Source organism: Schistocerca piceifrons, chromosome 9 (genome assembly GCF_021461385.2).
Source record: "Schistocerca piceifrons isolate TAMUIC-IGC-003096 chromosome 9, iqSchPice1.1, whole genome shotgun sequence".
NCBI classification, from domain to species: Eukaryota; Metazoa; Arthropoda; class Insecta; order Orthoptera; family Acrididae; genus Schistocerca; species Schistocerca piceifrons.
Genome location: NC_060146.1, coordinates 175,075,877 through 175,103,474, shown reverse-complemented (window position 1 = coordinate 175,103,474; position 27,598 = coordinate 175,075,877). Strand labels below are relative to the sequence as shown.

Genomic DNA, 27,598 nt, shown 5'->3' with positions numbered 1-27,598 from the left:
GAAACCAAATGTGTTCTACGGATACATGGGTGACACATTTATGGTGCGGCTGCATGCTGAAGAAAACATGCTGGTATGTCCTGACCATCTTAACACCATACATAACATTATAATGTTCACTACTGAGGTCGAAGAAAACTGATGGCATGCTGGGACATTCTCTCTATAGAAAACACATACCCATGGACTTGTACCTAAATATCAATCGCTGCAAACATCCAGCACGAAGCAAATCTGTGCTCACCACCCTGATGCAAAGGGCATGAGAGATATGCAACAAGGGAAGTTTACCCACCAAAATGCATCATCTGAGGGAAACTTTTCACAGGAACAGAACTCGGAGACACTTAAGATGTTCTCACTCTCCAGATGAGTGAGAATAAGGAAGAAGACGATCTGGAAGAAGACAAAACATCTGATGTTCTTTCCATGTGCTGGGCCATCTATGGCCCGCATTGCCAGCGTACTGGAGAAAAACAACATTAAAACCATTTTTCACTAATCTGATAGAATCAAAAACATGCTACACTCAATGACCGACAAACTAGGACTGTGGACACTGAGTCTACAGCATCTGTTGCTAATATGGTAAGCAATTTATTGGCCAGATGCAACATTATAATTCGCAATGCTGCTCAGAACATGCCAGAAGCATCCGCCTTTGGCAAACTGACAACTCTTCAGTGGCAGAGCAAAGCCTCAACAAAGGTCATACATTTAATTTTGAATGGACAGAGGTGTTGTGCAGGACGAATTGTTTCTGGGGAACTTGATCATCAAAAGAAATGAGATATGGGTCCACGATGAGCTTGTCAACTGAGATAGCCATTTCCAGCTGAGATCTGCATGAGATGTAGTGCTAGCAACAATACTTCACAAAACCGCTCTCATGTGAAAGTGGGAAAGGAATAGACAGGCACTACCAGAACATGACACTATGACCCTCCAAACACACTGGGAGACACCACCACCACCACCACCACCACCACCACCACATTGTCCGTGAAACTCCTTCTGGAACCATCAGCATCTATAAAGATACAAACTGTACATAAAACAGGCAATTCACATGACGATGACGAGTAGCAAACTTGTCGAAATGTTGTCATAGAATTATGCCTTGACTGTTGATAACCCGAGAAGATTCCAGCAAAATTCGCTAAGAAATCCTGCAGTCTCACACATGACTTATTTTTCTGACATATGAAAATATTTAAGACTTTGAAACGTTTTTCCTCATAGTTTATTTTGTTTTCCTTATGGAAGTTCAGAAAACCGTTCGTTTTTATACTTCTGGGAGATAATTATTGTATTTCCTTTGCGGTTAAGCATCTCGCATCTACCTCTCCTCGCAGACACAATTGGCCATTTCCAACAATGCCCTGATGAACAACCTATTGGGAAACTAGCTCTGATGCATGTCCTATTATCACTTATTTGCATATTCAGCTCTGAACTGACAAAGTGGCCTCTGCTTATTTTTGGGTACACCAGAAGAGTCACAGCCCTCCTATGCAATAGCCATGGATTTACTACCATCATAAAAGGAAGCAAAGACATAGGCAATGGCAGTACTACTTCAATCTGATGTTGACTCTATATAACGCAATCAGTGCATCTGATGGACATTCACCTTCAGGCCTTTCTTCGGTCTTATCATCTGTGCTCACACTGCTTAGCGGTATCACAATCACTCTCTCCACAAGCCTCACGAGTGACAATACTCCTCCTCCTACTTTCGATGAAACACTGCAGGATTAATTATCTGCGAAAAGAACTGTTTGCGTGCGAATGCCTAAGTTGACAAATTTGTCACATTTAAAAAATACACTCAGAAATTCTAGCGATAATGTTTGCCATAATATTTTTTTATCCTGATATACTTAATTAACTCCCTCACGTAATATTTATTTGCAGCCGATAACTTACATTTTTCAAGATAAGTTCTAATAAATATCAACAGCTGAAATACATGTGTAAACATTACACAGCACTCCCAAAATGCAACTGTTCAAGCAGTTGAAGAAATCCTCATAGTGCAACATTACTTTTAGTCTGAAGTGTTACAAATCTACTAAACCTGGTGACTGTGAGAAAATGCTTCTCGCCACGTAGATTCGGCAATGTAAAGCAAGTGTTATAAGTTTGTCCAGCTCATCTGATTGAAGTGTAATTTATTAATGTTTGAAAAACATAGAATCTGTACATCACAAGAGTATGAAATTTTGTATTTTTTGCTTATGCTGGGGCTACGTACAATCAGGACAATATAATAAGTACCCGACACATTAGGTGAACCTTTGGTTATATCTGGAGTGATCCACAGTTCACCTAAAACTAGTTGTAAGAAAAGTGAAGTAACACTAATCTGTCTGGGAGCCTTTCCCCTTTGTATTAATACAGAAGAATGAGAAGAAAGAATTAAGAGTGATATATTTCACAACATTATCACTTAGTACACACAAAAACACTACAGAAATTCTGAACTTACTCTAATGACAGACACTACAAGAATGATACTGTCAATCACCGAAAGGTTTACTGTTGCAATTCTAAGAGAAAAGGCCTACATTCAAAGAATAATTGGGCAATGTCAAATTAAGGAAGACCGATTCATGAATGAAAAAAAGTTGTATCATAAGTACCCTCCATCACACACCATAGTATAGCTTGTGGAATATATGAAGTGTTTCAAAAATGCTTTTGAAAACCTTGGGAGCAGGTTACCTATACCAAAACAAAGAAAAAAAATCATACAAATGTGTCTGCAAATGCTTTGTGGTTGGTTTATAGTGAAAAAGAACTAAACTGCAAGATCATCAGTCCCTTCATCCATTAGTTGGCAAACCAGGAGTGGTCGTCAATGGAAGGAAGTGTAAGGCAAACCCCCCCCACACGAGAGAGATAAAAACCCAGAGAAAAGACAGCACAGGAAAGTCACTGAAACCAAGAAATGGTAAAGAATAAAGAGGATAAAAAAGTTGGAAAGGGCAGAGGCCAGGCTGGGCTGTCGACAAGGGACCGGGGAGGGGAGGGGGGCAGGAGAGGAGTGCCCAACCAACCTCCCAAGCAGTCAATGAGAACGAAAAGCCCTACCTTAGAGGGAAAAATAGAAACCATCTACGTGGGAAAAATGTAACACCAGATAAGCAGCTCTGGCGTCGTCTGCTAGGGTGTCAGAAAGGTCAAGATGCTGCCTCAAAGCTGCCGTATTAGGACACTGTTAGGTGGGCTCTGCATCGGCAGTGGGGGGGATCCTCATGTCTGAGACTGTCAGCCAAGTGTGGCCAATGTGAAGTTGACAGAGCACAGTGGATTCCCTGCAAGAATCACATGGGGAAAGACAGCCACATGGTCATGGTCTCCTTAATTGACCTCAGTTTGTTTGGGGAAATCAGGGCACACCATTCTGAGTAGCAGACTTTGGGCAATTGATGGCGTATAAATGACCAAAGCTCTGGTCCTGGGACCACCGTTTCCAGAATCGTCATCCTGGTGGTAAGCTTGGTCAACTTGTTTACTACCTGAAACCCCAACATGACTGGGGGGAGGTGGAGGGGGGGGGGGGTGTCCACATGAAAACAACTGGTTGTCCAGCTTGATGGAGGTCAGAAACAAGATCCTGGATAGCTCTAACCAGTGGATAAGGAGAGTAGCACTGGTCTGTAGCCTGAATGTTGCTAAGGGAGTCACTACAGATTAGGATACTCTTGCCAGTGCAAGAACAAACATGGCCAAGTGATAGTTTAATGGCTATCAGTTCAGTAATGGAGAGACTGCAGCCATTTGGCAGAGACTACAGTTCACTGCATTGTGCATGTGTGTATGCAAGGCTGTTCATGCTTTGACTGCTGAGCCATTGGTGGATACCACTTCCAAACCTGGGTATGTCTCAAGGACAGCCGAGTACAGGCAGCAAACAATCGTGGGCTCAATGGAATCTTCTGGACCAAAGGAGACCAAGACAAATCCAAGGTCAGGGCACAAGCCATGGGGGCAGATGCGATGTCTCCGTGACAGTGGAGGTAGTTGCAGTTCTGAACACACACACTGGAGGCACGCAGCACCTGTAAGCCCAGTCCTGCGTCACTGTTATGGAGCTATCTTCCAGAGAAAAGGGGAAAGTAGTTTGGATGTTCAGGGAAGCTATGAACTCGTGTAGCAAAATTCAGCAGCTGCTGTTAGTTCCTCATAGATAATGGAAGGACTCCAGCCTTGACTAGCAGGCTGTTCACAGGGCTAGTTTGGAAGGCTCCTGTCAAGTCAGACCCCACAATGATGAACGGGGTCCAGTATCCGCAATGCAGTGGGTGATGCTGAACCATGTGCACGATTCCCATAATCACAATGGGACAAAATCAGGGCACTGGAGAGCCGCAAAAGGGTAGAGCAACCTGCATTGCAGTTAGTATTACTGAGGCAGCGAAGTGTATTTGAGGTATCACCAGCATTTTTGCTTAAGGGGACCACGCCTATCTAACCCATGTTAATTTAGGCAAGTATTTGACCCATTTCTGAAAAAAACTATTTGATGCAGGACCTTAATATTTTTACTGTATGTTACATGAGTCTAATATAGTCCAACTGTACTAAAATCTACTTTACCGATTTTATAGTTTAAAAAAATACTTTTTTAAATTTATTAACAAAAAATATTAAGTTTTCTCTGCAGAAAATATTTTTGTGAACTTCCTAATGGGGGAATATTAATGAATTTAGTACCAGAGGTGGCTTTTTATGTTATGCAGTCTCTGAAAATTTCATTCATTTACCTATGATAGTTTCTGATACAATGAGGCATATGTACTGAAAATTTTAGTTTGCGGGAAATTGACTTTAAAGAAAAAACTTTTGAAATTTGTTACTTACAGTTAATTAAAACTGTCCTGCTGCATATGATGGCCCTTCTTTGGCCTCTAACAGGTCTTCCAGCTCCTTTTTCACCTTCTTGTATGTTTGTCTTGCTTTCTTGGCGATATTAGATGCAGACCTGTCTGCATCGGCTATCTTCATTTCATCGCAATGTTGCAGCCCAGTGATCATATTTTCACCAGGATTAATTTCCAGATTTTTCAGTACCCATCACTTTGCAATATTACCACAGTTGAATGTAATAACGGCATAATGAACTCCTAGTTTCATTGTATGCAAGCTTACAAATAGTTTTAGGAAGGCGGTTCCAAATTGTGCTGTTGAAACATTCATTTGGGTTCTGTGTCTGTCTGCCCGTGCAGACATTTCCTTAGAAGGTCAGGATGAGCTAAGTCTCTGAAAATAAGTTTAATTGCTGTAATAACAGCAGCAGGAAGAGAATGCTGGTGAGAATAAGATTCTCCAGTTGCCTGAGCCCTATTGTATTTGCACCACGAATTTTCTCCTGATGGACACAATCTATGACATGGCTATTCATCAGTAGAGGACTTATGGAAGAATATGGCACAAACATCTCTCTTCATTGCCTCCAGATATTCTTTATTTCTCCTAACTGCCTGCCCATAGTATACCTGCAAGTTTTCTATTTCAGTTTTAGTTAACCAACCCTGCCCGGTCAACTATTTTCAATCTTCTAATTTCTTTCCTCTCATATCAACAGTTCGTTTTCTCAGCCTTGTTCCCAAACGTTTTTGAACATGGCCTACACATTCTACTTTACTAATAATGACATCTCCATATGGCTTAGAGTTCATCACATTGTTGTATGCCTTACTGTCACAATCGCCCAAATATTTAGTGTTCTGTACGCATCTTATTTCTACAGAGCGATGAAACATTTGTTGTACTCCATGAACTTCCATACCACCACTTGTTCCTCTAAAATTAGCCACACTGTTGTGTTCTTTATGTTCATTGACTTCACAACATTTGCAATATTTAGACATTACCTCCACATCCAACACTTTACCAGTGTCTACACTCCATTCAGAGAAGTATGTCCTCTTTTCTACCAACTTCCATCAAGTGCAACTGCAATATCCGAACATCCATCATTTTCTTCCACTGCTTTCCTAGCAGCCAGTTTCATACTTTCCTCACTGACCTCACATACAGCTTTCTCTAATACTGCAGTCAGTTTTTCAAATTTATTTGGTGGTTGATATAAGTTACTGAACAAAATATTCTCCCTGCAGCCAGGCCCTTGCCAATGTATCGTAAGGCATAAACTAATCTAGTATTGATTTCATAAGGGCCACTTACATCTGGTTTTGAAGAACTCATAAATGAAATCACAGCTGAACATTTAGTGTAAATTAAATCGAAAGCAATTGCTAGGCCTTTTCTCCCACTAGCACTGTCGCAAACTTCACATTCTGTGACTCACCACACTGTCTACATTGTAGGAATTTAGAAATTGCATCTGATAATGTTCTCAAATTTATAATAATGTTACTGCACCCCTTGTCACTTACAGTAAATTCATTGTAACTCTCTTGAAATGGTGAGAGCTTCTTTGATGATATACTTGTTGAAGAATTAGAATTAGAAACATCATTGCCAGGTGCGGCAACCTCTTGTATAGAAAGCTTCTTAAACTTGTTTCCTCTAAATTGTCATTTCTTGAATATGCCTTTACATTTCGTGAATTTCAACAAAACACATCTAAACAAGCACTGCAAACTTAAGTATAACAACTACTCACAATCACACTTGAACAAAACTAACTGCATGTTTGAAAGCGTGTTTTAACAAACAGCAGAAACAAAAGAATACCGGCCGTTGCATTCCAAGGATAGCCAACACACTCAGGAGTAAAAAAAAAAAAATCCCTAATGTGCACTGTAGGGGGATATAAAGATATAAATTATATGCAGAAAAGTGGATGACAGAAAAGTGGGCTTGGCACATAAACACACATGGTAGGAAAATGCTCTTTGAATGCTCGGGAAAAAAAATTCAGCAAAATCCTTTTCAGAGTACTTAAATAAAACCTTAACCTATCAATATATGATGAAAACTGAAAATCGATTTTTTTCGACCTGAACCACAGTGTGGTCCCCTCAAGTTGGGGAAGCCACGTCAGCTGGCAATCGAAGACCAGTCCCAAAAAGTAGTGCATCTCAACTACAAGGAGTAACTGATTGTCTAGGTAAAGCACTGGGTGTGACTGGACAGTAAGAGAGTGACAGTACCTGACACGAGTCTTGGTGCCTGAAAACCAAAAGCCATGGGTGAGAGCCCATGACAATGCCTTTCGTAAGGCAACCTGTTGGTGACTCAGCAACAACAATACTAGAGAAGAAATAATAAAAGCAAAAGTTTTTGGCATACGAGGAGGGCAATAGTGAAGCCACACAGCCATCACAAGACCATTGCTGGCCACAAAAAGAGGGACATGGTCAGTAAAGAGCCCTACAGGACCCTGCTCTCTTGGATATAGGGGTACTGAGTGAAGCACCCACCTGAACCCAAAATGTACAGTGCAATACGAAGTTCTTGACAAAAATCAGGAGTGGACCCGGAGACACCACTCATGTAACTTAGTAAAGATATGCTGATGCCATGTCACATCATAAGCCTTCTTTAGGTCAAAGAAGACAGTGATGAGCTGCTGACAATGTGCAAAGGCCGTCTGGATGGTGGACTCCAGGTAAACCAAATTATCAGCAGTGGAGCAGCCTTTGTGAAAACAGCCCTGAGGTGCAGCCAAAAGACCCTGAGACTCAAGGAGCCAACACAGACACAGGTTATGACCAATGATCATGTGTTGTCACTATTCGAGATGTCAGGGGATCCACTGACAGGTTCTGTGGAACATTGCGTGGAAGGGGGGGGGGGGGTCTGGTGTTTCAGGGACCACCAGAATCTCCACCTTGGGCTCAAAAGAATCTCAGAAGACTTCTTTTTGTCCTCTTTCTTAGAAGATGAGGACTAGGAAGGTGTCCCTGAATTGGTTTCAGGGACAGAAGAACAAGACGTCCAATGGCCAGCAGCCCACTGTTCCTTCAGCCACTGGCCAGCATCTGGCTGTGGACTAGCAGGAACCGTGGAAGGACGAGTGCCAAGGGATCTCTTCCTAGCTAGAGAAGCCAGAGGAGGATTAGGCAGCTATAGCTGGAGGATGGGAGCCGGTGTCTCTGGCAGGTGAGGAGCCAATGCTCTTGAAGTGAGCACAGTGGAAGCAACAGAAGAGGCCCCAAGGGGGTGCAGGTATAAGGGCCCACTGTAAGAGGCACAACAGAGGAAGGCAGTGTTGACAGAGAAAGCAATGATGTTGCAGCTGTAGTGTAAGGTTGTGTCATCTGTATGGAATTAAGAGGCTCTCACTCTTTTCTGACCTCTTGATATGTGAGCTTGTCTAGTCTTATGCTTCTGGATATTCTTCTGTGGCTTAAAAATGGAGCAATCTGGTGAGCAGGGAGAGAGGAGCTCACCGTAGTTTACACAGATGGGGAGAGGGGCACAAGAAACATTCACTTGCAGCGGGTGTACACAATCCCTGCGTACAGGGGTAGCATCGCAACAGGAAGACATATCTGCACTTCACACACCTGAATCATCTCATAGGAGGAACATAGCATTTCACGTCACGCTGGCAGACCATCACCTTGATCTCCTCAGGCAATGTATCACCCTCGAAAGCCAAGGTGAAGGCCTCGGTAGCTACTCCGTTATACCTTAGTCCCTATGAACATGAAGTGGACACCCCCTCGTTCAAAGTTGACCTGCAGCTCATTGTCAGATTGCAAAAGAAAATGACAGTGAAAGATGATGCCCTGGACCATGTTGAGACTCTCACTGGTAGTGAGTGTCTCAGAAATGTCACCCAACTTTTCACAAATCAGGAGGGAACTGCTCTTCGTCTCACAGATGGCTGCAACTTCCCCGTATTTGTCTTCAATGTGTTCCACAAAAAAATAAAGGCTTTGCAGCCAAAACGGTGTCTCTGTCAGTCCTGGTACAGTCCAGAAATTGGGGCAGGGGGATTCTGCTCCTTGTCTTCTAGTCCTGTGTTCCTCCCACAGCATGACCAGGGAATCATATGATGCCTTTCCATTTGAAGAGACTGCTGGGGCCACGTGACCACCAGCAGCACAAAGTTGAAGTCGCTTCATATGCGAACTGCACTCCATGGTGCCACCCACTCCAAATGGGAACTCTCCCTATCGATACTATCCAGCCACAGCAATGCAAACCTGACCAGTAATCTGTTGCTGGGAGTCCCCATGCCACAGTCATGATGGGCACATACTCCGAGGCATACATGTAGAGTGTGCGGCACAGCCATCAACAGTGCAATCCCTGTGGGGTCAGCAGGCTATCATCGTGCAGGTACTTGACTGCACAATGGGATGGGTCCTGTGTAGGGTTTGAGCATTGTATGATGACAGGAAGGAAGAGTACCTGGGTGGAAGGGCACAGAGGCAGAGCATATTGCACACTGGTGACCTTCCCTGCACAATATGCAATTCTGCAAAATTTGGAAAAGATGGCAGGTCAAACCCAGTAATGGGGACCATATAATCGTCAATGGAAGGTAAAAATAACGCTGGGAGTGAAACTAAAAATCAAGACCAAAATCATGAATGAAGTCCAGCGAGGGCTTGCACCAAAAAGGTCATCCGATGGATAGTCAGAGGAGGTAAGAGATAGTCAAAGTGTAGGTTTGTAGCACAGAGAGAGGAAGCAGTGCTGCAAAGGCTGGTGCCTTGTGGTAGCAAGCATGTACTTACCAAAGGGTGGTGAGCCACCTGTAGGGCTTTGTTTTTGAGTTATTAATGAAATTTTAACTTTAGGTGATTGGAGCTCATCAAAACAAACTACTTGCAATGTCCTCTTGCTTCTAAACGTGGACGCACATGTGGAAACATGGACTGTCACACCCTTTAAAATATCTCCTGATGATTTAGAACAGTTTTGCAGGTTTCCACAACATGTCAACGTAGAGTATCTGCTTCCAGGTGGTGCCCTGCATAGACCAATTGTTAAGGCGCTCCCAGAGATGATTATCAAGATGACTGAAGTTAGTAAAACATACAGGCAGTGGAACTGGTCCTCCTCTATTTATCTGTCATGTAACTGGATAGATAAAAAAAAAAAAAAAAATACTTACTATGAGGCACTAGGAGAACACATATGTAAGGGTATTTAAATCTGCAAGCTTTTGGAGCCAGTTGTTGGTTCTTCTGGCAGAAGGGTTGAAGAAGAAGGAAGGAGGATTAGTGAGGTTTAGGAAATTGGGTTGGGTTGTTTTGGGGAGAAGACCAGACAGCGAGGTCATCAGTCTCATCGGATTAGGGAAGGACGTTGAAGGAAGTCAGCCATGCCCTTTCAAAGGAACCATCCCGACATTCCCTACGGCGATTTACGGAAATTATGGAAAACCTAAATCAGGATGGTCGAACGCAGGATTGAACCGTCGTCCTCCCGAATGCGAGTCCAGTGTCCTAGCCACTGCACCACCTCGCTCGATTAGGAAATGGGGAGAGTTTTCTAGTCGCCTAAAACCCTGGGTCAGGAGAGCCCTATCAGACAGGATGAGACGGAAAGACTGACTAAGGGGGACTGCATCAGACGTGAGTTGAAAATCGGAGAGCTAAACTTCATCTCGTGCAGTCCCCAACAATCAGTCTTTCCTTCTCATCCCATTTGCTATGTCTCCCCTGATCCAACGTCCTGGGAAACTTTTCCGAATTCTCCTCATTTCCTAAACCTCACCAGGCCTTTTCCTTCTCCTTCAACCATTCTGCCAGAAAATGCCACTGGCTTGCAAATTTAAGTTTCTTTATAACTGTATTATCTTGTTGTTGCTTGGTGAGTACCTTTTTTTTCTATCCAATTATTTTATATTTTCAAAAATTGATTATTTTTGTTAGTATATTCAGCTGTCAAGGCAGCCATCAGCCAGTGCATCTCAAACACTGAGACTGAAACTTACTGGAGCTCCATCAGGCATATACCAAATGTTTCTCCTTATTTGCAGAGGCATATCATCTAGGATGTTTTTGCGAGTGTTCTGAATAAAATCCCTGTAGGCAGCACCTTTAAGATGTGCTGGGAGAATGCATGGCCCTATCAGACAGTCACTTACAATTCCAGTCCACACATTACTCTCAAACTGATGCAGATGTCTACCGTGTACTGTAGCATGAGGATTGTAGTCAGCCCATGTGTGTTCACTGTGGAAATTTGTTATTCCATTTCTTCCAAACATTGACTTGCCTATAAACAAAAATGGAAAGACAAGCGATAGAGTCACAGTCTGTACAGCAAACCATCAGCAGAAGTTCCTCTGGGGATGATATGGACTCATGAGTTGCTCAGGAAATCCACATGGAACTTTGAGATGTACAGTGTGAGTGTAATTAAAGTAAAACATTAAAACCACTGTAGAAATTACACTACTTGTCACAATGACGTCAAATTGCAATGGAATATTATCGTAGAAGGGGGCAAAACGAATGGCAGAAGAAAATAAATAATTACAAAATGTAGCAATAGATGGCACTGTAAGCATCATAATTTAATAGTGGTCAACTACAAATGACAAATGAATAAAAAAACAATGGCTAAGATGAACATTTGACATTAAACAAACTGTACTACTCAGTGTACACGGGTGTACAGGTATGATACTGTTAGTTATGTAAGCCCACCCACCACAGCAAGTTCATATCATAGCAGATGGGAAAAGTCTGTTTTTAATTGACCTGAGTCCAAAAACCATATAAAAAGCATCAATCAAAATCAATCTGACGATTAGTTACTGTGTGATTGGCAGACGCTGTCCACCGTTTTCTGCAACAAGTTGAAATTGAGAAACAGCATGTTCCACAACTGATCAAAGTGTTTTCGGGGTCACGTGCAGAATGTGTTGCCTAATGCATGCCTTCAGTGCAGCTAAGTTTGCAATCAGAACACAGAACACATCTTTCACATAGCCCCACAGCCAGAAGTCACACTGATTAAGATCAGGTGATTGGGACAGCCAGGCTGTAGGGAAACGGCGGCTGGTAATTTGAGCATTTCCAGTATGGCACTTCAGCAGCTGCTTAACTGAATTTGCAATGTGCGAAGGTGCACCATCTTGCAAAAAAAATGATCCTATCCACACACCCCTGCTGTTTGGAGAGCTGGATTGACGTTTTTCCACAAAAGACACTCATGGTGTTTACCAGTGACAGTACAGGTAAAAGGACTGGAAGCACCTGTCTCAAATGGCTCTGAGCACTATGGGACTTAACTTCTAAGGTCATCAGTCCCCTAGAACTTAGAACTCCTTAAACCTAACTAACCTAAGGATATTACACACATCCAAGCCTGAGGCAGGACTCGAACCTGCGACTATAGCAGTCGCGCGGTTCCGGACTGAAGCACTTAGAACCACTCAGCCACACTGGCCTGCAGCACCTATCTCTTCGAAAAAATACAGCCCTATGATAAATGATGCTGTAAACCCGCACCACACACAGACCTATTAAGGATGAAGTTGTACTGGTTGATTCGCATGTGGCTTTTCCGGTGCCCATATTTGACAACTCTGTATACTGACATCTACATCTACATCTACATCTACATCTACATCTACATACTCCGCAATCCACCATATGGTGCGTGGTGGAGGGTACCTCGTACCACAACTAGCATCTTCTCTCCTTGTTCCACTCCCAAACAGAACGAGGGAAAATGACTGCCTATATGCCTCTGTACGAGTCCTAATCTCTCTTATCTTATCTTTGTGGTCTTTCCATGAAATGTAAGTTGGCGGCAGTAAAATTGTACTGTAGTCAGCCTCAAATGCTGGTTCTCTAAATTTCCTCAGTAGCGATTCACAAAAAGAACGCCTCCTTTCCTCTAGAGACTCCCACCCAAGTTCCTGAAGCATTTCCGTAACACTCACGTGATGATCAAACCAACCAATAACCAATCTAGCAGCCCGTCTCTGAATTGCTTCTATGTCCTCCCTCAATCCGACCTGATAGGGATCCCAAACGCTCGAGCAGTATTCAAGAATAGGTCGCACCAGCGTTCTATAAGCGGTCTCCTTTACAGATGAACCACATCCTCCCAACCGAAGACGACCATCCGCCTTCCCCACACCTGCCATTACATGCTTGTCCCACTTCATATCGCTCTGCAATGTTATGCCCAAATATTTAATCGACGTGACTGTGTCAAGTGCTACACTACTAATGGAGTACTCAAACATTACGGGATTATTTTTTCTATTCATCTGCATTAATTTACATTTATCTATATTTAGAGTTAGCTGCCATTCTTTACACCAATCACAAACCCTGTCCAAGTCATCTTGTATCCTCCTATAGTCACTCAACGACGACCCTTCCCGTACACCACAGCATCATCAGCAAACAGCCGCACATTGCTATCCACTCTGGTGGTGGTGGTGGTTGTTGGGATGTTTAAGGGGGACTAAACAGCGAAGGTCATCAGTCCCCCATTCCAAAATCAGGCGAGCCGAAAATCTACGGAGCAGGTAAAAACCAAAGGGGGAGGAGACGTCCCCCCAGGCGCTAAAAGAACACAAATGCAGCAACAAACACTACAGACAAGAACAGGACAGAGGAACACCAGACAGAAAGAAACAGAAGAAAGGAGGATGGCCGGAGACTGGTTGACTGACCACGAGAAAAAAAAAAAAAGGGAAAGAGTCAACCATCTGACGGCACACCAGAACAGCAACAGACACAAGGGCAAAAGACACAGAACGGGAAAGGCGCAGGACCTCCCTAAATCGAACCATAAAAAGGACTACTACGGATAAAATGTAAAACAGTGTCAGCCATGGAGGCATCGTCGGATAAAACCAAAGCCAAAGTGCCCGGGAGATTAAAAGATTGCCGGAGTGTGCGCAGTCGAGGACACTCCAGCAAAATGTGGCCGACCGTCAGCCGGGACCCACACCGACACAAGGGGGGATCCTCCTGATGCAACAGATGGCCGTGCGTCAGGTATGTATGGCCGATGCACAGCCGACACAGGACTACTGAGTCCCTGCGAGAAGCCCGCAGGGAGGAACGCCACACATCGGTCGTCCCCTTGACAGCCCGCAGTTTATTCGGGGCTGTCATGCCACGCCACTCAGCAGCCCACATCCCAATCAGCTTACGGCGCAACACCAGCTGCTGGTCGCGAGCCGTAAGGCCGATCTCCAAAGCCGGGGCGTCTACACGTTCGTTCCCTGGGATGCCAACATGACCGGGCGTCCAAACCAAGACCACCGAACGACCAGAACGGGCAATGGCGGAAACAGACTCCTGAATGGAGGACACCAGAGGAGAGGAGGGATAGCAGCGGTCGATGGCCTGAAGGCTGCTCAGGGAGTCACTGCAGATCACGATGGACCTACCTGAGCAGAAACGCATATGCTGAAGAGCGCGCAATATGGCCACCAGCTCTGCAGTAAAAATACTGCAGCCAGCCGGCAAGGAGCGCTGCTCAACATGGGCAGCATGAGCAAAAGAGTAGGCAGTGCGACCATCAACCAGGGAACCATCAGTGTAGACAGTCTCACAGTCCAAAAATGAGGCGAGGAGCGCAAGAAAACGGCGACGGAGGGCCACAGGCGGAACCGAGTCCTTGGGTCCCTGTGCCAAGTCCAGACGGACGGACGGCCGGGACAAACACCAGGGAGGTGTAGGTGCACGGACCCGGAAGGGAGGCGGAAGAGGGAATGAACCCAATTCCGACAGCAGGGACCGAACGCGGACAGCGACGGAAAGCCCAGACCTAGGTCGCCGTTCGGGCAGATGGAGGACCATGGCAGGGAAAAGCAGGCGACGATTGGGATGGCCTGGCGAGCAATGCACGTGGACAGCATAGTCGGCGAGCAGTCGATGGCGGCGAATCCGCAGCGGGGGAACCCCGGCCTCCACAAGTAGACTATCCATGGGGCTCGTACGAAAAGCGCCAGTTGCAAGCCGGACCCCACAGTGGTGTATGGGGTCTAACAACTTCAACACTGAGGGTGATGCAGACCCATAGGCCAGGCTCCCATAATCAAGCCGAGACTGCACAAGGGCTCTGTACAATCGCAGCAGCGTGCAGCGATCCGCACCCCAAGACGTGTGGCTAAGGCAGCGGAGGGCGTTGAGGTGCCGCCAGCATTTTTGCTTCAGCTGAGTAATATGAGGAACCCATGTGAGCCGGGCATCAAACACGAGTCCCAAGAAGCGGCAAGTGTCCACCACTTCAAGCAGGTGGCCGTCGAGGTAAAGTTCAGGATGAGGGTGGACCGTCCGACGCCTGCAGAAGTGCATAACTCGAGTCTTGGCTGCAGAGAACTGAAAACCGTGAGTCAGAGCCCATGATGCTGCCTTCCGAACGGCTACCTGCAGCCTGCGTTCGGCGACTCCCGTAGTCGTGGAGCTAAATGAGATGCAGAAGTCGTCGGCATACAAAGAAGGAGACACCGACGACCCCACGGCTGCAGCCAGACCATTAATGGCCACTAGAAATAAGGACACACTCAACACCGAGCCCTGCGGGACCCCATTTTCCTGTGTATAAGAAGAACTAGAGGAGGCACCGACTTGCACCCGGAAAGAGCGGTGCAATAGAAAGGTTTGAAGAAAAGCTGGGAGCCGACCACGAAGACCCCACTCATACAACGTGGCGAGGATGTGATGCCTCCATGTGGTGTCATACGCCTTCCGCAGATCGAAAAATACAGCAACGAGATGCTGACGTCGGGCAAAGGCCGTACGAATAGCAGATTCCAGCCGCACCAAATTGTCCGTGGCAGACCAGCCCCGACGGAAGCCACCCTGGGATGGAGCGAGGAGACCGCGCGACTCAAGGACCCAACACAAACGCCGCCCCACCATACGTTCGAGCAATTTGCACAAAACGTTGGTGAGGGTAATGGGACGATAGCTGTCCACCGCCAGTGGGTCCGCACCGGGCTTCAAGATGGGGACAATAACACCCTCTCGCCATTGCGACGGGAACATGCCTTCGCTCCAAATGCGGTTAAATACCGCGAGAATGTGTCTCTGGCAGTCCCGGGAGAGATGCTTCAGCATCTGCGCGTGGATGCAGTCTGGTCCTGGTGCTGTATCAGGGCAATCGGCGAGGGCAGCGAGGAATTCCCTCTCGCTGAAAGGAGCATTGTATTTTTCAGAACGACGCGTGTGAAATGAGAACTGCGTCCGCTCGGCTCGCTCCTTTAGAGAGCGAAAGGCGGGGGGATAAGATGTAGTCGCCGAGCTCGTCGAAAAGTGCGCGGCAAGCTGTTCAGCAATGGCGGCAGCGTCCGTGCAGACAGCGCCGTCCAAGGAGAGCCCAGGTACACCCATAGGGGTCTGGTATCCATAAATCCGCCAGATCCGGGACCACGCGAACGAGGGGGAGACACGGGAGCCCAAGGAGGAGACATACCGCTCCCAGCACTCCTGCTTACGCCGTGCAATGAGACGGCGGGCCAAGGCACGGAGCCTCTTAAAGGCGATGAGAGTCTCCAGAGACGGGTGCCGCCTATGACGCTGGAGAGCCCGCCGACGGTCGCGAATAGCCTCAGCAATCTCCGGCGACCACCAGGGTACAGCCTTCCTCCGAGGGAGTCCAGAAGAGCGGGGGATGGCAGCCTCGGCCGCCGAAATGATGGATGTGGTTAAGACACGGACCACCCCGTCAATGTCACCTTGGGGGGGAGACTCAATGGTTGCAGCAGAAGTAAAAGCCGGCCAGTCAGCCCTGTGGAGAGCCCAGCGGGGCAGGCGCCCAGAAGAATGACATTGGGGCAGTGACAAATAGATGGGAAAATGGTCACTACCACAGAGGTCAGGATGCACTCGCCAGTGGAGGGATGGGACAAGTCCAGGGCTGCAAAGAGACAGATCGATGGCCGAGAAAGAGCCATGGGCCACACTGAAATGCGTGGGAGCACCGGTATTCAAGAGGCTAAGGTCGAGCTGAGCCAACACATGCTCCACGGCCCGACCGCGGTCATCGGAGACAGTCCCACCCCATAGAGGGTTGTGGGCATTGAAATCGCCTAGAAGCAGCAAAGGTGGCGGAAGTTGAGCCAGCAGTGCAGCCAAGACATGTCGGGGGAGCTCCCCATCCGGAGGAATGTAAACAGAGCAAACAGTAATAGCCGGCGAGAGCTCAACCCTGACAGCGACTGCCTCTAAAGGCGTCTGAAGGGGTACTGGCGAGCTACAGACAGAGTGGTGAACAAAAAGACAAACCCCACCTGACGCTCATTGACAGGCAGCGCGGTTCTTATAGTATCCCCGATAACCGCGAAGGGCGGGGGTCCGCAGTGCCGGAAACCAAGTTTCCTGCAGAGCAATGCAGAGAACAGGGGAATCACTCAGAAGCATCCGGAGCTCAGGCAGGTGGCGGAAATAACCACCGCAGTTCCATTGGAGAATGGAAGCAGGAAGGGACTGGGAGGGCGTGAATGCGACTAAGAGGCAGACAGCGCCTCAGAGCCAACTGCCGCCACCGGGGGAGAGTCAGCTGAGTCCATAGGAGAGGCCCCCAAGGGTTCCGTGAGGGCGAGGTCTGCGGCAGAGGCGAGGATCTCCACCTCATCCCCGGAGCCAGGACTATGTACAGCAGGCGGTGCTGAAACCGCCGGAACTTCCTTCTTCTTGGACACATGCCGTTCCTTCTTCTCACGTCGGCCCTTAGGGTGAGAGGGCTGGGAGAGCTTCTCTGAAGGAGCGTCGGAGGCTGACGACGACGCAGAAGCCCTACGACCAGCAGGTGGTGGAACCTTCAGCCACTGGCTGACATCCGGCTGGGTAGGAGAAGAAACGGAGGAAGGGAGAGCCCCGAGGGACCCCTTCCGCGAGAGAGGAACCGGCGGAGGCAACGCCGGCGGAGAAGGAGTGGGAGGGATCGAGCCTCCCGGTTGTGGAGCAGATGTCACTCCCGAAGTAAGCGTGGGGGGAGCGACAGAAGAGAGTTTGCCCCCAACTGCTAAGTGGGCAACAGAGGAAGGCTTGCCCCCAGGCACGAGGGGGGCAGACAGAGATACATGGCCCCGAGGGCCCACTGAAGGCGGCACAGATGAGGCGACAACCGTCGCTCGCGTGGGCGACGATAACGTGGCTGCAGCATAAGATGTTCGAATGGAAGCAGGATACAACCTTTCATATTTCTGTTTAGCCTCTCGATAAGTAAGCCGGTCCAGGGTCTCAAATTCCATTATCTTCCGCTCCTTATGAAGAATGGGGCAATCCGGCGAGCATGGAGAGTGGTGCTCCCCACAGTTGACCCATACAGGCGGAGGCGCACATGGAGAATCAGGATGAGAGGGGCGTCCGCAATCTCGACATGTAGCACTGGATGGGCAACGGGAGGACATATGCCCAAACTTCCAGCACTGGAAGCACCGCATCGGGGGAGGCACGTATGGCTTGACGTCGCAACGGTAAACCATCACCTTGACCTTCTCGGGCAAGACATCACCCTCGAAGGCCAAGATAAAGGCACCGGTGGCCACCCTGTTTGTCTTGGGTCCTCTATGTACACGACGGACAAAATGCACACCACGTCGTTCCAAGTCGGCTCTCAGCTCGTCATCGGATTGCAACAGGAGGTCACGATGGTAAATAATCCCCTGGGCCATATTTAAGCTACTGTGGGGAGTGACGGTAACAGGGACGTCACCCAGCTTATCACACAAGAGCAACGCTCGTGACTGGGCTGGGGAGGACGTCTTGAGGAGGATGGACCCATTCCTCATTTTTGACAACCCCGCCACTTCCCCAAACTTATCCTCCAGGTGTTCCACAAAAAACATAGGCTTCGTCGTAAGAAAGGAGTCACCATCAGTCCTGCTGCAGACAAGGTATTGCGGTACGTAAGGCTCCCGCTTGGCACTAGATCGGCGTCCCTCCCATGGCGCAGCCAACGAGGGGAACGTCTGAGGCTCATATTGCGCAGCATCAAAGTCGACTCTACCTCGCTTAGAGACGCTGGTGGCCGTGCGACCACCAGCTTGGTGTGATTTATTGCGCTTCATTGCGCCACATCCGCCCAGATGCCACCTACTCCGAACGAGGCCTCTCCCCAAGGGCGCCACCCAGCCAAATCAACGAGTACCTGGCCGATATCCCATTGCCCGGAGTCCCCGTGCCCCAGACAAGATGGGCACATACTCCTTGGCATGCATGGGGAGGAAACAGCTCTGGCATCTGTAGTGCGATCCCTGCGTGGTCAGGGGGCTACCACCAAGAGGGTACATGACGACCCCACCACAACGGACTGGCTACCGTGCTGGATTTTAGGTGTTGAAAGGGTCCACAGTTGTCGTGGGCGCTAAGAAGAAGAGTGCGCAGAAGGCGAGAAGGAGACAACCCAGAAGATGTTGGGCGTAGTCCCCCCCCACACGACAATAGGTAACATGCAAGATGGTGGAGCATGATGGACCAATAGAAAAACACCACGTAAGGTGTCCTTCCCCAAATGGCACGCACTAACAACGGAAATTTGGAAAAAAAATAGTTCAAACCCAAGAGGGGACCATCACAGAAGGCCGAAACGTTTGAGACTCCTTTTAGTCGCCTCTTACGACAGGCAGGAATACCGCGGGCCTATTCTTACCCCCGAACCCGCAGGGGGGGGGCTATCCACTCTATCGAAAAGATCATTTATGTAGACAGAAAACAACAGCAGACCTACCACACTTCCCTGGGGCACTCCAGATGATACCCTCACCTCCGATGAACACTCACCATCGAGGTCAACATACTGGGTTCTATTACTTAAGAAGTCTTCGAGAAACTCACATACTTGGGAACCAATCCCATATGCTCGTACCTTAGTTACGAGTCTGCAGTGGGGCACCGAGTCAAACGCTTTCCGGAATTCAAGGAATATGGCATCCATCTTATACCCTTCATCCAGGGTTCACAAGATATTGTGTGAAAAAAGAACGAGTTGCGTTTCGCAGGAGCGATGCTTTCTACAGCCGTGCTAATGCATGGACAGCAACTTCTCTGTCTCAAGAAAATTCATTATATTCGAACTGAGAATATGTTCGAGAATCCTGCAACAAACTGATGTTAAGGATATTGGTCTGTAATTTTGAGGATCTGTCCTTCTACCCTTCTTATACACAGGCATCACCTGCGCTTTTTTCCAGTCGCTCGGGACTTTACGTTGGGCAAGAGATTTGCGATAAATGCAAGCTAAGTAAGGAGCCAATGCAGTAGAGTACTCTGTAAAACTGAATTGGAATCCCATCAGGACCTGTCGATTTATTTATTTTCAACCCATTCAGCTGCTTCACAACCCCAGAGATGTCCATCACGATGTCCTCCACACGGGAATCTGTATGAGACTCAAACGGCAGTCTGTTTGTACGATCCTCCTACGTGAAAGATTTCTCAAATGTTAAATCTAAAATTTCAGCTTTCGTTTTGCTGTCTTCCATTGCCAGGCCATACTGATCGGTGAGTGCCTGGATGGAAGCCTTCCATCCGCTTACCGATTTTATGTGAGACCAGAATTTCCTTGGGTTTTCAGCAAGATCTTTTGCTAAGGTATGACGGTGGTAGTGGTTGTATGCTTCGCGCATCACTCTTTTTACAGCAGCACGAATCTCTACTAACTTTTGCCTGTCCTCATTCTCCCGATCTTTCTTGTACCGCGAGTGCAACTGCCTTTGCTTCCTGGGCATTCTCCGAATTGTGCTGTTAAACCACGGTAGGTCTTTTCCGCATGTAACCCACTTTTTTAGCACATAATTGTCCAATGCGTGATTTACAATGTGTTTAAAATTTGCCCATAATTCTTCCATGTCCATCGTACTAGAAGTAAATGAAGTCGATTCATTTACTAAGTGGGATGCTAACAACTGCTTATCTGCTCTTTCTAGTAAGAATACTCTCCTAGCCTTCTTGACCGACTTTTTAAATTTCGTAACCATAGTCGTAATGACATCATCATGACCACTAATCACTGTCTCAACACTGACACCGTCGATGAGGTCTGGTCTGTTCGTGGCTACCAGATGTAAAATATTTCCATTACGCGTTGGCTGTCTATTTAGCTGCTCAAGGCAGTTTTCTGATAACGTGTTCAAAAGTAATTCACACGACAGCTTGTCTGTACCACCTGTAATGAACCCATAGACATACCAGTCTATACTAGGTAGGTTGAAGTCACCTCCGACTAATATAGCATGATCCGGGTACTTCTGCGATACAGAATGTAGACTCCCTTTGAACGATTCTAGAACTGTCACAGTGGAACCTGGTGGCCGGTAATAACACCCCACAATTAACTTTATTTCCCCTAGCCCTGCTAAATGTGTCCAGATAACTTCACAATCACACTCTACGTCGACCTCAGTAGACACAATATTTTTTTCAACTGCAATGATGACACCACCTTCTACGGTGTCTAATCTTTCTTTCTGATACACGTTCCAACCCTCACTAAATATTTCAGAACTTATTATTTCAGGGTTCTGCCAGGTCTCAGCCCCGAGAATAATTTGGGTGCCACACGCTTCCTGGAGGGCAGTACATTCAGGAACTTTATTCTGAACACTCTGAAAATTTACTGCTAATACCTTGATAGCTGAAGTGTCTTTACACTGAGCCTGTCCTGATTTCCCTGCCTGCACGTCAACTGACGAGTGTTCATCAGGACACCTCGCACTACTGCATAGCCTAAAAAACCCCCATGTGCACACCACACGTACTCTGCTACCCGAGTAGCCACTTCCTTTGTGTAGCGCACCCCTGACCTATCTAGTGGTGTCCTACAATTCCCCACCCAATAGCGCAAGTCTAGAAATTTGCAGCCAAGACCGTCACAGAGTCGACGAAGCCTCTGGTTGAGATCCTCCACTCGGCTCCAAATCAAAGGACCCCGATACACTCTGGGAATGATGCTGCAAATACAGAGCTCTGCTTGCACCCCACGTGTGAGGCCAGCGGTATTAACCAAATCCGCCAGCCGCATGTACGAACTGAGGATCGCCTCAGAACCCAAGTGACAGGCATCATTGGTGCCGACGTGAGCAACTACTTGCAGACGACTGCACCCCGTACGCTCAATATCCGCAGGCAAGGCCGCCTCCACAGCTTGGATGAGGCCCCCCAGCAGACAAACCGAGTGCATGTTGGATTTCTTTCCAACCATGTACGCTATTTCCCTAAGGGCTCCATCACCCGCCTGACGTTGGAGCTCCCAATAACCAGCAAGCCTTTGCCCCCGTATGCCTGCTAGGACCCTACTGAAGGAGCGGCCACCTGCCCACTGACAGGATGAACAGGCGAGGCCAGCCGGCCAGTCTTCACATTGGCCCTCTGCCTTGAGCAATGCTAACGCGTTACAGTCCGCCACTCACCCTGAGGTGAGGGCAGCCCCACTACGCAGGGTACATTAGAAGGTGCCTCGGCGGCTGAGTCAGCAGATGCAGCAAGTTACACCTGGGGGTGTCTCAAGCAACACGCCAGACCCTCCGCCATTGCTGCACCTTGAGGCAGCAGACTGAAGGTGCTGACCATGGCCAACAGCACGCTCAGCTGCTCGTGAACCGCGGCCAGTTCCTCCTGCGCCCGCACACAGCACGCACACACCCTAACCATCCTACTGCTAATATCTAATGACTCCGCCAATTTATACTCTTCGGCTATCAATAAGCAATATTACTCCTCTCAAATACGAGAATATGCAAGGATTTTATGTAATTAAATATGCAAGCGCACAAACACTTGGAAAGAAATTAAGAATCAAATTACAAAACAAATATGAAAGCTAAATATGCGACTCGCTACTGCACTGCTGCTGCACTGATACTTCACCAGCAGCTGCTCAAGGCTCGCTGTCAGATGGAAGTGGGCTTTGTCTGTCTACAACATCTGCCATGGCCAATCACTGTCTATTTCCATGCAGGCAAGAAAGTCTAAAATAAAGGTCTCTCTTCCTGGCAGATCAACAGGAAGCAACTTGTGCACATGGGTAATTTCGAATGGATAGCAAAGGAGGATGTTTCGTAGGATTTTACACACAGTGCTCACAGGTATGTCCAATGTTCAGGCAATTCTCTGTGCACTACACATTGGCACACCACCACTCGTTTCCTCCTGCATTGCTGTGGCCACTGCTTCCACTGACATCAAATCAATTCCTTTCCTTCCTCTACCAGGTTGCACACCAGAAGAACCCGTCTTTTCGAATTTTCAAATCATTTTCTCCAGACTCATGGCAGTCTTTGGACCAACACCTTTTTTCAAACATGTCAGTGTCTGGAACCTCTGCAGAGCGACTTGTGCACAGCCATCATTCTTGTAATACAGCATTACAAGCAGAGCACGATCCTGCATTGAGACAGTCATAGAGAAAGTCACAGACACGAAAGGATGAAAAGCCATGTACCCAGAGTGTTTATATCAACTTCAATGGGTCGTGTGCATGACAGGTGTTTTCACTTACGTATTCTGAGACATACAGCACCATCCAGTAATCAATTTTCACACTATTTTTTTTTTTCTTTTGCCATACATTTTGCCCTTCTCCAATAATATCCTGTTGCTATTTGATACCGTTCTGACCAATGTTGTTATTTCTACAGCGTATTGAAAGTTTAACTTTAATTATAATCACCTTGTACAACATGCCAGGGCCACTTGTCTTGTGCTGATAACTGGCTCTTCTTCAACAGTGCACATGAGCAACATACGGTCTTCCTCAATCCATAGTCTGTGATGTTTCTGATCCTGCCTTGGCTACATAAAGATACACAGGACCAAATGTAGGATGGCAGTTGTCTTTGGCCTGGGAATGCTGTCTGATACAACTGCACAGCCTCAAATCCATTACCAGTCATAAGGGTAGTATATAAAATGAATATTCTGCCATATTTGAACAAAATACTTCCAGTTCACTAACCACCTGTAGTAGATGTACAGAAGGGACATGAAGACATACAAATATAAATAACTCCCCCTGGCAACACAACACCATCTACGATACAAAGAGTCAAACAAGTGCATAGATACACTAGGTGATCAAAAGTATCCGTACACCCCCAAAAAACATACGTTTTCATATTATGTGCATTGGGCTGCCAACTGCTGCCAGGTACTCGATATCAGAGATCTCGGTAGTCATTAGACATCGTGAGAGAGCAGAATGGGGCACTCTGCGGAGCCCATGGACTTCGAACGTGGTCAGGTGACTGGGTGTCACTTGTGTCATACATCTGTATGCAAGATTTCCACATTCCTAAACATCCCTAGGTCCACTGTGAAGTGGAAACACGAAGGGACACATACAGCACAAAAGCGTACAGGCTGGCCTTGTCTGTTGACTGATAGAGATGGCCAACAGTTGAAGAGGGTCGTAATAGACAGATATTTATCCCATCCGTCACACAGGAATTCCAAACTGCACCAGGCTCCACTGTGAGTACTATGACAGTTAGGGAGGAGGTGAGAAACCTATGATTTCATGGTTGAGCAGCTGCTCATAAGCCACACATCATGGCGATAAATGCCAAACGATGACCCGCTTGGTGTAAGGAGCATTAAAATTGGATGATTCAACAGTAGAAAAACGTTGTGTAGTTGACGAATCACGGTACACAATGTGGCGATCCGATGGCAGGCTGTGGGTATGGTGAATGCTCGGTGAACGTCATCTGCCAGCGTGTGTAGTGCCAACAGTAAAATTCGGAGGCGGTGGTGTTATGGTGTGGACATGTTTTTCATGGAGGAGGCTAGCACCCCTTGTTGTTTTGCATGACACTATCACCGCACAGGCCTACCTAGATGTCTTACGCGTGGTTACACAACAATAACATCCCTGTAATGGACTGGCCTGCATCCTATAGAACATCTTTGGAATGTTTTGGAATGCGGACTTCGTGCCAGGCCTCACCTACCAACATTGGTATCTCTCCTTAGTGCAGACTCCGTGAAGAATGAGCTGCCATTCCCCAAGAAACCTTCCAGCACCTGACTGAGCGTATGCCTGTGAGAGTGAAAGCTGTCATCAAGGCTAAGGATGGCGCAACACCATATTGAATTCCAACATTACCAATGGAGGGCGCCACAAACTTTTAAGTCATTTTCAGGCAGGTGTCCTGACACACTTGATCACATAGTATAGGTAAAGTTGTTGGATTGCGTACTTGGAATCCGTTGAAAGTCAACTTTCATTACTGTAATAACTCAAAAACGAAGTGTTTTTCACTTTATGTATATATAAACATTATTCATGTTTTGGCATATGGAACGTGTTCCAGAACCAATGATCTCAGCAGTTTGGTCCCTTTGGAATTCACACACATTTGAACATTTGGAACATGTTACCAAGGTTTATGAAAGTGTTTTTGAAACCCCTGGACATTTAGATAGGACAGACTTCTGTTAGGCATACACCAACATTGCCAGGCATCAGTAATATTCATGTTTCTCCTACCTGTTGATCTAACTATTATCACTCAGACTTTACCTTATCTTCATTCACAAGGTACTAATTACACATTCATAATAAAAAAAACTTTTAATACACACATTGTCATACTTGTTAACAATGCATACTTACAAATAAAGAGGAAAAATGAAGATGAGATGATTTAATGATGACATATCCATAGGCCGATTATCTACTGATTATGTATGCATTAATTAAGAAATAAATAAAATGTACAAGGATTAAAATCTGTTATGAATCTTAAGCTCGTTTATTTATCCTTATCGCGCACTGTTCAGTTATTAATACTGGGTTACCGCTTTAGTCTCAAGAGTTGCGCACAGAAAAGTAAATATCTAAAAGAAATATGCAGACTTAGTGTAACACGGCGAATTAGTACTTTCTACCTCACTAACCTCACAGAAGAATTCGTTCCCACGTTGGCTGCAGAACCAGGTGATCCATGAAACTTCCTCAGAACTGCTCATTTTGTGTCTGAAATTGTTAATATATAATACCTGTTAGTAGCTTATTTCAACGACCGTAATTTTATATGAACCGAAGCAAACAATGTTATAGTGTTTGTCCAATTCTATCATATTAGCCAAAATATTCTTTTTCATTGATTTGAAACGGTTCCTCACATTCTTTATTTTGCTTGTCTATTGGTTACGAATCCTTACAGTGAAAAACAACTATTTTTAAAGCAAACACGTAGTTCTAGAGATACATGTCATCCTCTGTGTACTACATGCATAAAATGCAGACCTTTCAAATCATACTAATGTCCTCTGATAGTCAAAACACAGCTGGTTTCGAATGCCATAATCATATGTTCAAAGTTATTAATATCAATAAAAGGGCAAATTGCAAACCTTGAGGTCGCTCGTGCCATTACCATTAATCGTATAATACTTGATTATCAACGGACAACAATAAACAATTTTAAAGCAGCATGTAGCAACTTAACAGCAATAAACTAAGAACTTAAATCAACCTCTCACCAACTTCTGCCGCGATTAGCCTCACTTGATCAGGGCTTTCAATGAGCCAACTTACCATTTACCTCTGATTTCAGTACTGCTGTGTCAAACTTACCGCCGTACATATTTTAGCGCAACTGAGTATGAAAAGCATCGATATGAAGCATACCTACAGTAAATTTTAAAATCTTCTGTAAACCACTTAAACTTTTTACTCCCCTGACAACACTTTTTCGCTTGTTTCCACAGTCAAATAGGGAAGTTATTGAAAACCCTTGGAAACGAAAGCCATCTTTGGTGTGTACAATGTCGAAACGAAGATTATGTCGATGATTATTTGTGTTGTTGGTGACTAGTTAAGAGGTTTGTTACAGTTTCAAGCTAACTAGTAAATAAATGGAAATATAGCTGTCTGTAATGCAATGTAACTGTTCACCAGTACGTTGAAATTACTGTTGAAACTGATAAAGTAGCAGAATGTTTATGGTGGAGTCCGTAGCGATGACTACGTGTTTGTTTTGTTCGTAGCTGTTCTCATATGTACTTTGTGGTGAAGAAATAGACCAGATTTGCTGATTGAAGAGAGTGAGTAACAGGAGTCATATTGTATGTCATTGTTTAATAGTGCATTCTGTTCTTAATCACATGATTTGAGAAAACCGGCCATTGTTATTTATCTAACAGCTTTCATCGGGAGATCGCCGTAATTTTAGAGTGAATTGTAAACTAATTTCTTGCGTAACCATCACGAAAGTGTATAACATTTATTTTTGTGAACGAACAGTGGCATTTGTTTACCGTGGATTCTGGGTGAAAAAAGAAAAAAAGTGCCGTATGTCCGAATGCAAATAGAGAAACTTTGACTGTTGTGAACCATTTTCTTGTTTGTTGGACTCACACCTTTTGTTCCTGACACTAATTGTATGTGCTGATAAAAATTACAGATCATTAGGTTTTGTATTGTATGTGTCATATGAGCAAATGTAAAAAAAAAAATAGTAGTCAGTTTACTCACGCGCGCGCGCATTTATGTGTGTGTGTGTGTGTGTGTGTGTGTGTGTGTGTGTGTGTAGGGGGTTGGGGGGGGGGGAGAGAGAGAGAGAGAGAGAGAGAGAGAGAGAGAGAGAGCCCTTGTTAATGTGCCATTCGATGGCTCACCATCTCTACTCATTGGTGTGTTGTTAACTTTACTATGAGATTGTTTAAAATTTTAGAATTTTGCTCTTTCATGAAGTAAATGTGATGCTTCGAAGCAATGTAGTGAAGCAAAA

General features: G+C 46.1%; 2 protein-coding genes across 9 annotated transcripts in view; one reads left to right on the top strand and one right to left on the bottom strand.

The window, feature by feature from the left end:
• LOC124716909 (casein kinase II subunit beta-like) overlaps positions 1-26,641 on the bottom strand; it is a 64,690-nt gene extending 38,049 nt beyond the window's left edge. For 2 of the 5 annotated variants that reach the window (XM_047243475.1, XM_047243476.1), the window contains exons 1-2: positions 26,220-26,359; positions 25,761-25,839 (exon numbers count right to left, since the gene is read on the bottom strand). In XM_047243475.1, the coding sequence (XP_047099431.1) occupies positions 25,761-25,839; positions 26,220-26,245 (105 nt within the window). In that variant the 5' untranslated portion in view covers positions 26,246-26,359. Of the gene's footprint in view, positions 1-25,760; positions 25,840-26,219; positions 26,392-26,496 lie in introns of those variants that run through there. The other 3 variants (XM_047243478.1, XM_047243477.1, XM_047243479.1) reach the window with 3 other exon arrangements.
• Positions 26,588-27,598, top strand: part of LOC124716908 (serine/arginine repetitive matrix protein 2-like) — a 182,455-nt gene continuing 181,444 nt past the window's right edge. For 3 of the 4 annotated variants that reach the window (XM_047243473.1, XM_047243474.1, XM_047243470.1), the window contains exon 1: positions 26,588-26,690. The gene's annotated coding sequence lies outside the window, so the exon portion shown is untranslated. Of the gene's footprint in view, positions 26,691-26,855; positions 26,913-27,598 lie in introns of all 4 variants that reach the window. The other variant, XM_047243471.1, reaches the window with a different exon arrangement.